This window comes from Oncorhynchus kisutch, linkage group LG10 (genome assembly GCF_002021735.2).
Source record: "Oncorhynchus kisutch isolate 150728-3 linkage group LG10, Okis_V2, whole genome shotgun sequence".
In the NCBI taxonomy this organism is placed as follows: domain Eukaryota; kingdom Metazoa; phylum Chordata; class Actinopteri; order Salmoniformes; family Salmonidae; genus Oncorhynchus; species Oncorhynchus kisutch.
Window position 1 is genome coordinate 16765253 of NC_034183.2, and position 12470 is coordinate 16777722.

A 12470-nucleotide genomic window follows, 5' to 3' on the forward strand; every position below is an offset into this window, starting at 1 on the left:
TTGAGTCTTCACCCTCACTGGCTCTGGCATCCTCTGTGAATGAATGTGAACACAGAATTACATGCCCTAATGCCTCTATCTTCCCTCGGTGGCCTGGCTGCCCGGCCCTGGCTGGAACTGGACTGCAGCTCAGATATGTTATGAGATGCAAACTGATTGAATGTAGGTTAACCCTCCAGTACAACATCTTATTTACCCATGTATGATGATCCTTGCGTCTCATCACTCCAGTAGTTTTACAGGACCAGAAGCCTGTCTGATCTTACTAAGCCGCAACTACACTACATCAAAACATTTTTCAAAATCCACCACCAAATCCTGAGGAGAACATGGTGCCAGTGCCAGGCCTAATCATTAGGCCTTAATGTGGATTAAATGGATAGGCTAGCCGCTGGTTCTACCAAATATGGGTCATCCTTGTTTTTTGGATTTGGCAGTAATCTGTGGATCCTTATAATCAGCAACCAAAATGGGTTAACCTACTTACCCACAGTTAACCATCCTTAATATCGAGTATAAAGATATATAAGCTAAAGAACCCCTGTTAAAATGCTCAAAATAATCATGTCTAAATCAACTCAACATCACTTCAAGCCCAGTGTCGACGAGCCCAGTCTGGACTCTAGACATGAATACCCAGAGCCCTACCTAAAACACTCCTGGTGCTTATTCCACTGGTGATGCAGTTCCACAATCCACATTCAATTAGCCTCCATTCAATTAGTACTACACTTTCTCTGTGTCCTACCTGAGGAGAACCTTCAGGAAGAGCATGTCACACACTGGGACCTTATCATCAATATGATGTCGCCTTATCAAATTCAATAAACCATTCTCCCTGTGAGAGATATCTTAGCTACTCTGTCCACTGCATATACCAAAACAGAGGATTCCTCCATATTAGTAGATTGCTTTCATATAGCCTACCCAATCGTTATACAGTCATCAGTGTGAGCTAAACGGTAATAACAACTGATCTAGATATCATGACACAGCCTGCATTGTCCTATGGTTTAGATGGTTTTATATTACAACTGCAATATTTGACAGAGGCACCTCAGAACATCTTATTGTCTTGAAAGTGTCTGTTGACAACCAGAGTAGGCTACTTAATATAATCTTGTGTTACCATAACAAGCCCAGAAGTGAGTGGGTGTGTGAGGATTATGGGCTTGGCTTTAGCCTCATGCTCCCGACTGTGAATTCAACACAAACAGCCTTTAGATGGCGCTGCTGTGGATAGCTATTTTATTTGTTTTTGGACATCAGAACAGCGATCACTAACCTTGATTTTGATAATACTTTCTATTTCAACGAGTTGGCAGCTCTGGACGTTCTGCTTACTCCGGGCCAGACCCCAATCCCCAAGACTCGATGGCTCAAAAGAGGCATATGAGCCGGCATCCTGACAAGACTACGTTGGCGAGCCAATAATCTGCCTCTACCCTCCATTCTATTGGTGAACATACAGTCACTAGAGAACAAACTGGACAAGCTCCGTTCGAGACTATTCCATCAACGGGACCTGAAGAACTGTAATATCCGATGTTACATCGAGTCATGGCTGAACAAGGACATGGATAATATACATCTAGCTGGTTTTTCCAGGACAGCAGCCTCGGTTAAGACAAAGCGGGGAGGAATGTGTTAAAAACAGCTGGTGCACGATCTCTAATGTTAAGGAAGTCTTGAGTTTTTGCTGGCTTAAATTAGAATATCTCATGATAAGCTGCAGACCATACTATTTACCAAGAGAGTTTTTATGAAGGTTGTGCAATGTAACAGCAATATTTAGACTTAGGGTTGCCACCCGTTCGATAAAATATGGAACGGTTCTGTATTTCACTGAAAGAATAAACGTTTTGTTTCCAAAATGATAGTTTCTGGATTTGACCATATTAATGACATAAGGCTTGTATTTCTGTGTGTTTCTTATAATATAATTAAGTCTATGATTTGATATTTGATATAGCAGTCTGACTGAGCGGTGGTAGGCAGCAGCAGGCTCATAAGCATTCAAACAGCACTTTCCTGCATTTTCCAGCAGCTTTTCACAATGCTTGAAGCACAGCGCTGTTTATGACTTCAACTCCCGAGATTAGGCTGGCAATATTATAGCGCCTATAAGAACATCCAATAGTCAAAGGTTAATGAAATACAAATGGTATAGAGAGAAATAGTCCTATAATTCCTATAATAACTACAAACTAAAACTTCTTAACTGGGAATATTGAAGACTCATGTTAAAAGGAACCACCAGCTTTCACATGTTCTGAGCAAGGAACTTAAAAGTTAGCTTTTTTACCTGGAACATATTGCACTTTTACTTTATTCTCCAACACAATGTTTGCATTATTTAAACCAAATTGAACATGTTTCATACATTTTGAGACTAAATAGATGTTATTTATGTATTATATTAAGTTAAAAATAAAAGTGTTCACATTCAGTATTGTTGTATTTGTCATTATTACAAATATATATATAAAAATCATCCGATTAATCGGTATCGGATTTTTTTGGTCCTCCAATAATCGGTATCGGCGTTGAAAAATCATAGTCGGTCAACCTCTAGTCCACACACACCAAAACAGTCGTGAAGAAGGCACAACAACGCCTCCTCCCCTCCGAAGGCTGAAAAGATTTGCCATTGGCCCTCTGATCCTCAAAAAGTTATACAGCTGTACCCTTGAAAGCATCTTGACTGGCTGCCTCACTAGTTGGTAAGTCAACCGCTTGGGTTCTGACCACAAGGCGCTATAGAGGGTGGTGCGTACTGCCTAGTACATCACTTGGGCCAACTACTCTGCTGAGCTGTGGATATCAGATCCATTCAGCCAGGCCACCGTATCGATGAAGCTGTCCAGCAGGGATCGAATTCCTGAGCTTCCCCCTCTTGCTCACTCACACTCAAATCCACTTGCCTTTGACACACTCTCAGTCCATACATCTCTGACCAGGGACATATACTGATAAGGCCAATATGGCACAGCCCTCATAGCTAGCAATGTGAATTGACAATCTACACAAACAAACCGTAAACAAGTGCATATAAGCTTCAGGTCACTGATGTCCAGTCAGCAGAACCAACCAACAAGGTCTGGTCCAAAGTATTGGCTCTTCACCATCACTAAGTGATCCTCTCTGGGAATCAATTAAATGAATTAATTAACCTAAGTCAGCGGTTGTGCTGAGGTCTGCTCAGACAACATTGAAGCCTGTACCTAGTCCTCTGACTTCCATAGAAGAACCACCACAACGTAGTCAGGTACCATGGTCCTCTGTAGCTCAGTTAGTAGAGCATCTCCCTAGCAATGGCAGGATAGTGGGTTCAATTTCTGGGACCACCTGTACGTAAAATGTATGAGAGTAGTTTGCTTTGGATAAAAGTGTCTGCTAAATGGCTTATTATTATATATACCTATTTATAAAACTTTGACTTAACTCCAAGAGGGGGAGTTTTAAGCTGGAGCAATATTATTCAGCTACCGCAGAAAAAACATTTGTCTGAATTCCAGAGAACATTACGCTACCTGGCTGCCTCACTCCACTGCACCACACACAGTCCTGTTCGCTAGCCTACTCCCATCTTCCATCAAATGGCGAAACACAAGACAAAAATCAATGCTGTTGATGTAGCAACATCAATCAGACTGCATTGGGCTCATACAGGCATCTACATTACAGCAGTACACAGGGAGGGAGCAGAATTATACGACACACACTGTTAGCACTGAGGCTAGGATATTTATAAGATTTATGATACAGTATCACTAACAACACAAACGCTGTGATACACAGAATTATGGCAGTGTCATTGAAGCTCTGGCGCATGGGTACTCAAGCACTATTTGAGAAGGTCCGGTCACACACAGTTTATACAGTGCATTCAGAAAGTATTCAGACCCTTTGACTTTTTCAACATTTTCTTACGTTACAGCCTTATTCTAAAATTGATTAAATAGTTGTTTTTTCTCTCTCATCAATTTACACACAATACCCCATAATGACAAAGCAAAAAAAGTTTTTTTGAAATGTTTGCAAATTTATAAAAGATTTAAAACTGAAATATAACATTTACATAAGTATTCAGACCCTTTTCTCAGTACTTTGTTGAAGCACTTTTGGTAGCGAGGTCCTCTAGGGTATGACACTACAAGCTTGGCACTCCTGTATTTGGGGAGTTTCTCCCATTTGTCTCTGCAGATCCTTTCAAGCTCTGTCGGGTTGGAAGGGGAACGTCACTGCACAGCTATTTTCAGGTCTCTCCAGAGATGTTCATTCTGGTTCAAGTTCGGTCTCTGGCTGGGCCACTCAAGGACATTCAGAGACTTGTCCCGAAGCCACTCTTGTGTTGTCTGGCTGTGTGCTTAGGGTCATTGTCCTGTTGGAGGGTGAACCTTCGCCCCAGTCTGAGGTCCTGAGCACTCTAGAGCAGGTTTTCATTAAGGATCTCTCTGTACTGTACTCTGTGCTCCATTCATCTTTTGCTGAAAAACATCCTGACAGCATGATTCTGCCACCACTATGCCAGGTTTCCTCCAGACATGACGCTTAGCATTCAGGCCAAATAGTTCAATCTTGGTTTCATCAGACCAGATAATCTTGTTTCTCATGGTCTGACAGTCCTTTAGGTTCCTTTTGGCAAACTCCAAGTGGCTGTCATGTGCCTTTTACTGAGGAGTGGATTTTGTCTGGCCACTCTACCATAAATGCCTGATTGGTGGAGAGCTGCAGAGATGGTTGTCCTTCTGGAAGTTTCTCCCACCTCCACAGAAGAACTCTGGAGCTGTGTCAGAGTGACCATCGGCCCTTCTCCCCCGATTGCTTAGTTTGGCCATGCGGCCAGCTCTTGGAAGAGTCTTGGTGGTTCCAAACTTCTTCCATTTAAGAATTTTGGAGGCCACTGTGTTCTTGGAGACCTTCCATACTGCAGAAATGTTTTGGTACCCATTTTAATCCATTTTACAATAAGGCTGTAACCTAACAAAATGTGTAAAAAGTAAAGGAGTCTGAATACTTTCAGAATGCACTGTGAGTGGCAAAGGTGGCAAAGGTTTGGATGAATATTGTAATTTATCGGCATAGTAACAAACCACCAACACGCAACCCATGCAACCCCAAACTGTTCACACCCCTCTTATTGGCAGAAAGAAAATGTTGCTGCAATTCTACACATTTTGCCATGGGGCGTTGAGAACATTTAGTCATTTTTAAAGCAAATTTCCTGCATTTCTACCCATTTTGTCATGTCTTATGGGTGTTCATATGACACTGGAGTGACTCAACAAAAAGAAAATGGGGGACCCCTGGTGGTCGAGGCCCCTGGGCACGTAATCTGGTTATAATAACTACGATTTCTTAAGTCTGGACCTGCGGTCCGTATTGACCCCGTTTTGGACCACTGTCCACCAGTTGAGTATGGCTTCTCTAGTGGTTCTGAGTTTAATGCTAGCAGAAATCATAAACTCAGAATTGAGATGACTGAGTCATCTCGAGCCATAACTTTAGAGTTAGCCATCATTCATCTCAGTGTGTTAACCTACAAATCTATCTGATAATGCATATAAAGTGCAAAAACAAACTACAAACAGGTATAATCATCATGTAATAATTCTGGCAGCATTGATGCTGGACTCATTCAGGCAGTCGCCCAGGCAGTCATGCCAGGATAAGTGTGAGCATGCAGCCTCCTGTATGCCTGTGTGAATGAGTTGGTGATAGGATCACATCACTAGTTAATAACTGACTGTAAACCACTGAATAAATAAGCAACAGTTGGATGAAAAGTGCATGTTGTGATAGAAAGAAGTGAACCTCTGGTCAGGATGATGAACAAATCCCTCTATCCCTCCGCCCCCACACACAGTCAACACCTTGTTCATAACATAGAATCTTTCATCTTTGATTTGTTTTATGGTCTATCAAGTCACAAGTTATGTCTTGTAGAAATAACTGGCTGCCAAGGCCTAAAGAACTGCCCCCAGAAACCATTTAAAGGGCAGTGAGCAAACTTAATCTGTTTGAGGCAGCATGAATGAGACAGATGGAAGAGAATATGAGGCACTCAGGCCCAATTCAGACTGTCTGCAGAGCATACTCTATTTCAGAACCATCCCATCTACATAACCTAACACAAATGTACACATGGACATGACTCACACACACACACACACACACACACACACACACACACACACACACACACACACACACACACACTCTGCACCACACCCAGCAGCACTCTTCCTGTGTGTGTGTGTGTGTCCTGTTCGGTTTCGCTGTAGCTGTTGCTGAGGATCAATGAAAGGAGCCTCTGTTCTTCCCAGCTTTATTGTGATCTTCCTTTCTCAGGCCCTGTGTTGTTCTGATGGCAGGGTGTGGCCAGGTCAGATGTCAGCCAAATAGGGTGGGCGTAACCCTCCAGGGGCTGGGGGGTGCAAACAGAAGAGAGTTCTCTCCATATGAATGGAGAGGAGGCTGTGATGTGGGTCAATGGTACTACTGCTTTGCTTTGGCCCTCTGGTTTCAGATAGGTCTTGATGAGCCTCCTGTCTGTAGCAGTAGACAGACATGTAGACATAGTCCTCCTGAGGGGCCTACCATACACAAAACAACATTCACACGTGGGCCCACATGATAAGCACGTGCACAAACATGCACACATACAGAAAATGTATGGACAGGAAGGACAACTTGTTGCCTGAGTATTGCTATGATGTCACCTGAGAACATGTCATGCGTTTGTTTGTTGTGGTTTCCACTCCGGCTCAAAGCATGTCTCTACAGAGAGATTGTTCCCAGCAGCAGCCAAGCTTTAACAAAACACACAGTTATGACATTGAAAGGTGGCAAAGGCCAAGATAGAGTGTGATACAGGTTCATTTTTAAGTTATCTATCAGAGCAATGTCAATACTCATGAAGTCACACATGATGTCAATAGACCCAATATAAATCAACTGAAATTGATAGATACACTGTAATAGATCCATTAAAACTGGGGATGCACCGATATGACATTTTTGGCCGATACCGATATCCGATATCCCCCCCCCCCCCCCCCCCCCCCCCCCCCCAAAAGAAATACCGATACAGATACCCGATATTTAACATTTTAGCAGCCTTTTAAGCATTCTAAAACAGTTAAATAGTTGAAACACACACACACACACCAAAAAGTTATTTTGTTGGCATTTAAGTCCCCATTACCAGTAAAACATAATCAAACCTATTTCTTTCACTTACTTACTGTGCTGTTTTGTTGTTCATTTGTTCAGTCGTTTCATTCTCAACCAGGATTTCATCATACATGTCAAACAGTGAAGTTTCAGCTCTGTCTGTCCGTGGCCTCTTCTGTCGTGGGTCCTCTTCCTCTGTGTGCACTGTCACTGTGTCCGTTTCCATCTTGTCCAACTGTGTCTAACATTTCACGTAAACCCTGTTTCTTGTCTGCATCGAAGTGTGGTGCCTTGTACCTAGCATCGAGCAAGGTGGCGGCTCCGTAAAGCGGCTCAGAGAATGACACCGGGGCTGACATCTCTGGTCCAAATGTCAGTCGTGAAGCTAATAGCAGTGACACCCGTAGCAAGTAGCTCAGGGATGTGCATTTCAACAATACTGTGTAACTTCGGTAGGGCAACATCTGAAAAATAGCGCCTACTTGATACAGTGTACTGGGGCTCGAGGTGCTCGTCCAGTCGGCGAAAGCCAACATCATCCACAACAGAGAACGGTTGATTGTCAAGGGCAATGAATACCATTATCTTGGCGTTAATGGTTTTTGCCTTTGAGTTGTCTCGCTGAAATGCTCTTACTCTTTCGAATGACTGCTCGACTTGAACTTGTTTAGTTGCTGGAAGTGTGCCCTTAGTATTTTTCTGCTTTTGTTCTAAGTAGTCTCTGAACGTCTTTTGGTATTGAAAGATTTCACCCTCTCCCCTCTTCGGGAAATAATAGCAGTACAAATGTTTCACATGGCCTTTTTGTTATCTTCCTTTGAAACTTCAAAATAGATCCACATAGCAGACATTGTGGGCTAGGTTAGGAATGCTGTGTTGCATGTGTAACGTAGTATTTGTCGTGGCGTCATTACCTCATCTACCTATGTTACATAGCTATGACAACGGTTTTGCACATTGGCGTTAAACTAGACATCGAGCCGATGCCGATGTTAGCATTTTTAGCTAATATCGGCTGATTCCGATATGCTTACCGATATATCGTGCATCCCTAATTATAACAGCATGATAACAAGATACATTTCTAACATCATCCAATTAATGGCAAGAAGAAGAAGAGAAAAAAACAGTGCTTCAATACATTTCTATTTGACATGTTTGTGAGTGACGTGAGGAATCATTTGGTCAATGTTTCCTGAAGCAACAGCGATTCCAGCCCCTTCCACAGCGCACCTGTGTGGGCGGAACCTTGGTATGGAGTCACCTAATTGTGGCCAGTGACTACACCGGTGACTTTGGTCCAATAGCATTGTGCCATGAAGTCTGCTCCTCTCTCTCCAGACCAATTCGTATGCACTTTACAGGGCCAATGTGCCGCCGTGCGCATACCAACTACTGCACTTCATCATAACCGGCTCACGCACCATGCAATAGACAGCACTCACACACCCAAACCAGATCATTCTCACTCTAGTAGAAGTCCTTCGTCTACACAAACACTCACACTCTGTTAGGCTACATCACCAACAGCCATCTAGCAGCCACAGACCCCGGTGTGATTCACATATAGTGCCTTTAAATCGACGAAAGTAGCTAGTTTATTCATTTGGGATGCTCATCTGTCTCTGTGCTGTCATTACTGCAAATAGGCCGAGGAAGCCTGTCACATCAGTCAGATCTCTTTTACAACCCCCAAACAAGGCTCAGGGTTTCAGTCTCAGTTGCAGCTGAAGTAACCTAGCACAGAAAAAAAATACTGGGTTGTTTAGTTCATCCAACTGCTGGGTTGCAGGCATTGGGTCACTTAGTTGGGTTGTTTTATTTAAAAAGAGCAAGGTTGGGTTGTTGATGGTGGGTTATTGGTGCTGGGTTATCGAGATATGACCAGATCCTATAGCTGTACATCAAATCAGCAATCTGTTCTAGCTCAGTCCACAAAAAGGAGTGGTTCTGACCCCTGCGCACACATGTGCTCAAAGGGCGAACAACATGTGCATAAACGCTGTGCAAATGGAGCCTGTCATTACAGCCATAAACAGTGATACATTTATTTTCATAACACAAGATACCGAAATAAACTGTGTTTTACAACTGCATTTTGATCTGAAAGTCATTCATTTTAGCAGTCAATATCAACTAGGGATAGTGTGTCACATTGTCACTTCTCAGGAGTCCAGAGCAAGCAGGATCATATGGCCTACCTGTGTGCAGCAGAGGTTGCAGGATCGGATGGAAAGCATCTGTCCGTCACCTTTTTCTTCCTCACAAATATCATAATTAATTTGCCTGAAAGATACATCTTCCTCCCGTAAGTATTGAAGGAAGTGTGATGTTACAGCTATCTTTAGACATATAGCCAGAACCCACCACTGAGGTATAGAATTGTAACCCACACAAACTAGGCCTAGCTGAAATATGTAAATTATCAATGAAAAGGTAGCCTATTGTAGCAACCTGGTCTCAGAGCATTTCGTATTAATCTGTATGTAAAACCAAAACACTCCATTTAGTATGATATGTTATGAATTACAATTTGTATTATCATGTTTTGAATTGCAACACGTACAATAGGTTACAAATTTGCAAAATGTACAAAATCTTGCAAATGTGTTAAATGTATGATATGTTACGAATTCTAGCTAGGTGGCTAGGTTAGCTAGGTTAGGTCTTAGGGTTAGAGTTAAGGTTGAGTTAAGGAGTTAGGTTAAAGGGTTATGGGTAGGGTTAGGGGATGGGTTAGCTAAAAGAATAAGTTTAGGGTTGAGGGAAGGGTTAGCTAACATGCTAAGTAGTTGCAAAGTAGTTGAAGAGTTGCTAATTAGCTAAAATGCTAAAGTTGTCTGTAATGAGAGTTGAAGTCACAATCTTTGGGTTGCAAGAAGTGCTAAAGTTGTCCATTTTGAGATTCTAAATCACAACCTTTGGGTTGCTAGATGTTCGTGTTATATGCTCACCCACCCCGACCAACCACCCTACTTTTGTTTTTGCCTTAAGTAACCATCTGTCTTATTTAACCATACCAAACGTAACACATCATACTAAGTCTAGTCTAGTCTATGACACCAAGCTGATTGTTGTAGCAAAGATGCATCTGTAGCAGATTGCTAAACTGTACTTTAAATGGATAATATCAATTTAGGTAGGCTACTCTATTTTTGACATGCAAAATTGTAGAAGATTAAACAAGCGCTTTCTGGTCACTAATCTGTATATGTGCGCCCGCCTTTGCGCATCATTGCTGATGACTGGTAAACAGTCAAGAACCGCAACTTTTTGGTTGAGAAGCACAGATTAGATGTTTTTTTTAAACAAGAATTTGGTGCAATGCAGATCAAATAAGCAAAGGCTATTCTGTATGTAGCATATTAAAATATGTATGAATTGTTTATATTTTTTCCATTGTTTCACACTAGCAACCCCACAAATCCGTGTTGGCGTGTTTTGCATCAGCTGAAAGTTTATTGCGTTCAATTTGAAAACGGGCTGGATCCCAGGCTTGAGTCAGGCACCCAGTTCAAAACCCACAGTGAAGTTGGCTCTAAACAAAGTGACGTAATTAATCACGTGTAGGAATTACTAGGATTCTGTGTTTTCCCATGCAAAAGGGATTGCTTTTAATAAAAACGCCTTATCTGCCTTCCCAATGAAAACAAGTTAGAACATTACAACATGTATTTTATGGAAAAGATGCACCATGTTGCTTTGTTGACAAAATGACAGAGTTGCGCAGATTACTGTTCGATTTGAGAAGTGCACGCCTCCCTTCTCCGCTTTCGCCCGATAGTTTCAAGTCATCAGTCTCAAGTCAAAGTCGAGGCCCGAGTCTTGAAGCTCCGAGTCAAAGTCAAGTGATTTTATTTTCTATCTTGTAGAGTCCAAGTCAGACTCGAGTCAACACCTCTGGTAATAAATCATCTTTATATTCTAAAAGAATGTGTAAAATGCTAAACATTTTAAAGAAAATGTTGATTTGCAGTATGTAAATGTAACATGATGAACAACAACTACATTTACTCTCACAGGTTGTCAATAAGAGCTTTCTGAAAGCCACACCCCTGATAAACCACGCCTCCTGAAAAATAACCTAAGGATTACATTCAAAAAGACCCAGCTGCTAGGTCAACCAGCATGAAAGTAAAAAAATATCCAACTGATGGTTAAATTAACCCATGTTTGGGTAATCCCAACAACCCAATAACATGTTAGGTTTTCACAGAAAGAGTCAGTCATTGCCGATGTATTAGGCCTACGATATACAACTCCAGCATGCAATTCATATCCTCCTTGGGCAAAAAGCCATTCCAGGCACGAGATATCCATCGACCTATCCATACACAAGGGGGCCCGAGGGACGTTGCCAATGGCAACTTCCGACACCACACAGTTGGAGCGCCCAGACGAGCTGGACCAGCGTTCCCGTACCAGCACCTGCTCCACCGCCCTCGCAATATGCCTGCCTATGTGTGCGTTTTGCCATACCTGCCCAAAACAGACTCTTCCCCCGTATGTTGCCTTCGCACCAGCTACTCAACCAGCCACAGCCAACAATGACAGCTTAGCTTGCTGACGTTCTATGGAAAGCTTAATAACCGCTGTCACGACCTGACACAAGAGACATAACAAACGAGCACAGCACCACCAAATACCACTTCCACTCCATTCCGAACACCGCTCTGCTTACCTCCTTCCGTGGGCTGCTTTGTCTTTTTTCCCCTTGGGCCTTCTCTTTCGGGCCTGGATTGCCATCACTAGAATAGATTAGATTAATGTAGAAGTAGGTCCGAGCACCGAGAAGGGACAGAAAGAAAGAACAACACATCAGTCTCGAGCTTTAGCTGGCCCGGCCAAGCATCCTTAACCAAAAAGGTTGGAAACCCCCGCACGCGCGTAATTTCACCACCTCTTATCAAAACCAACAAAAGCTGTCCCGTAGTCGGAATATTTGAAAAATATAACATATTTTCATACCTTTCCTGGAGCTCATGATGTTTTCCTCCTTCCTTTCAGCAGCAGCGGCAGCTCAACGGCAGCAGCCGAGATCTCACGCTCTCTCGTCTCCAGCCTTCTCTCTGGAGAACGCGCACTCCCTCTGTCGTTAGGAGGAGGAGGCGCGCTCAAGCACTGGAGCTCTATGCTACGTGGCCGCGCACAACTGTCACAATTGAGGTTAGCGCGAAAAGGAGCGCTTAAATTGAAAGAACCAAAACCAGAAAGACTGAGTCCCTCCGGACAACATTAGACTATCCCCATTTTATCAATGTCTCTGATGTCTTGAACGTTAAAATATTTCC

General features: G+C 42.7%; 1 protein-coding gene across 3 annotated transcripts in view; it reads right to left on the reverse strand.

Moving 5' to 3' along the window:
• Positions 1–12286, reverse strand: part of LOC109897832 (SRSF protein kinase 2) — a 97588-nt gene extending 85302 nt beyond the window's left edge. For all 3 annotated transcript variants that reach the window (XM_031833223.1, XM_031833220.1, XM_031833219.1), the window contains exons 1-2: positions 12148–12286; positions 11861–11927 (exon numbers count right to left, since the gene is read on the reverse strand). In XM_031833223.1, the coding sequence (XP_031689083.1) occupies positions 11861–11927; positions 12148–12163 (83 nt within the window). In that variant the 5' untranslated portion in view covers positions 12164–12286. The remainder of the gene's footprint in view (positions 1–11860; positions 11928–12147) is intronic.
• Positions 12287–12470: the final 184 nt, after the last annotated feature.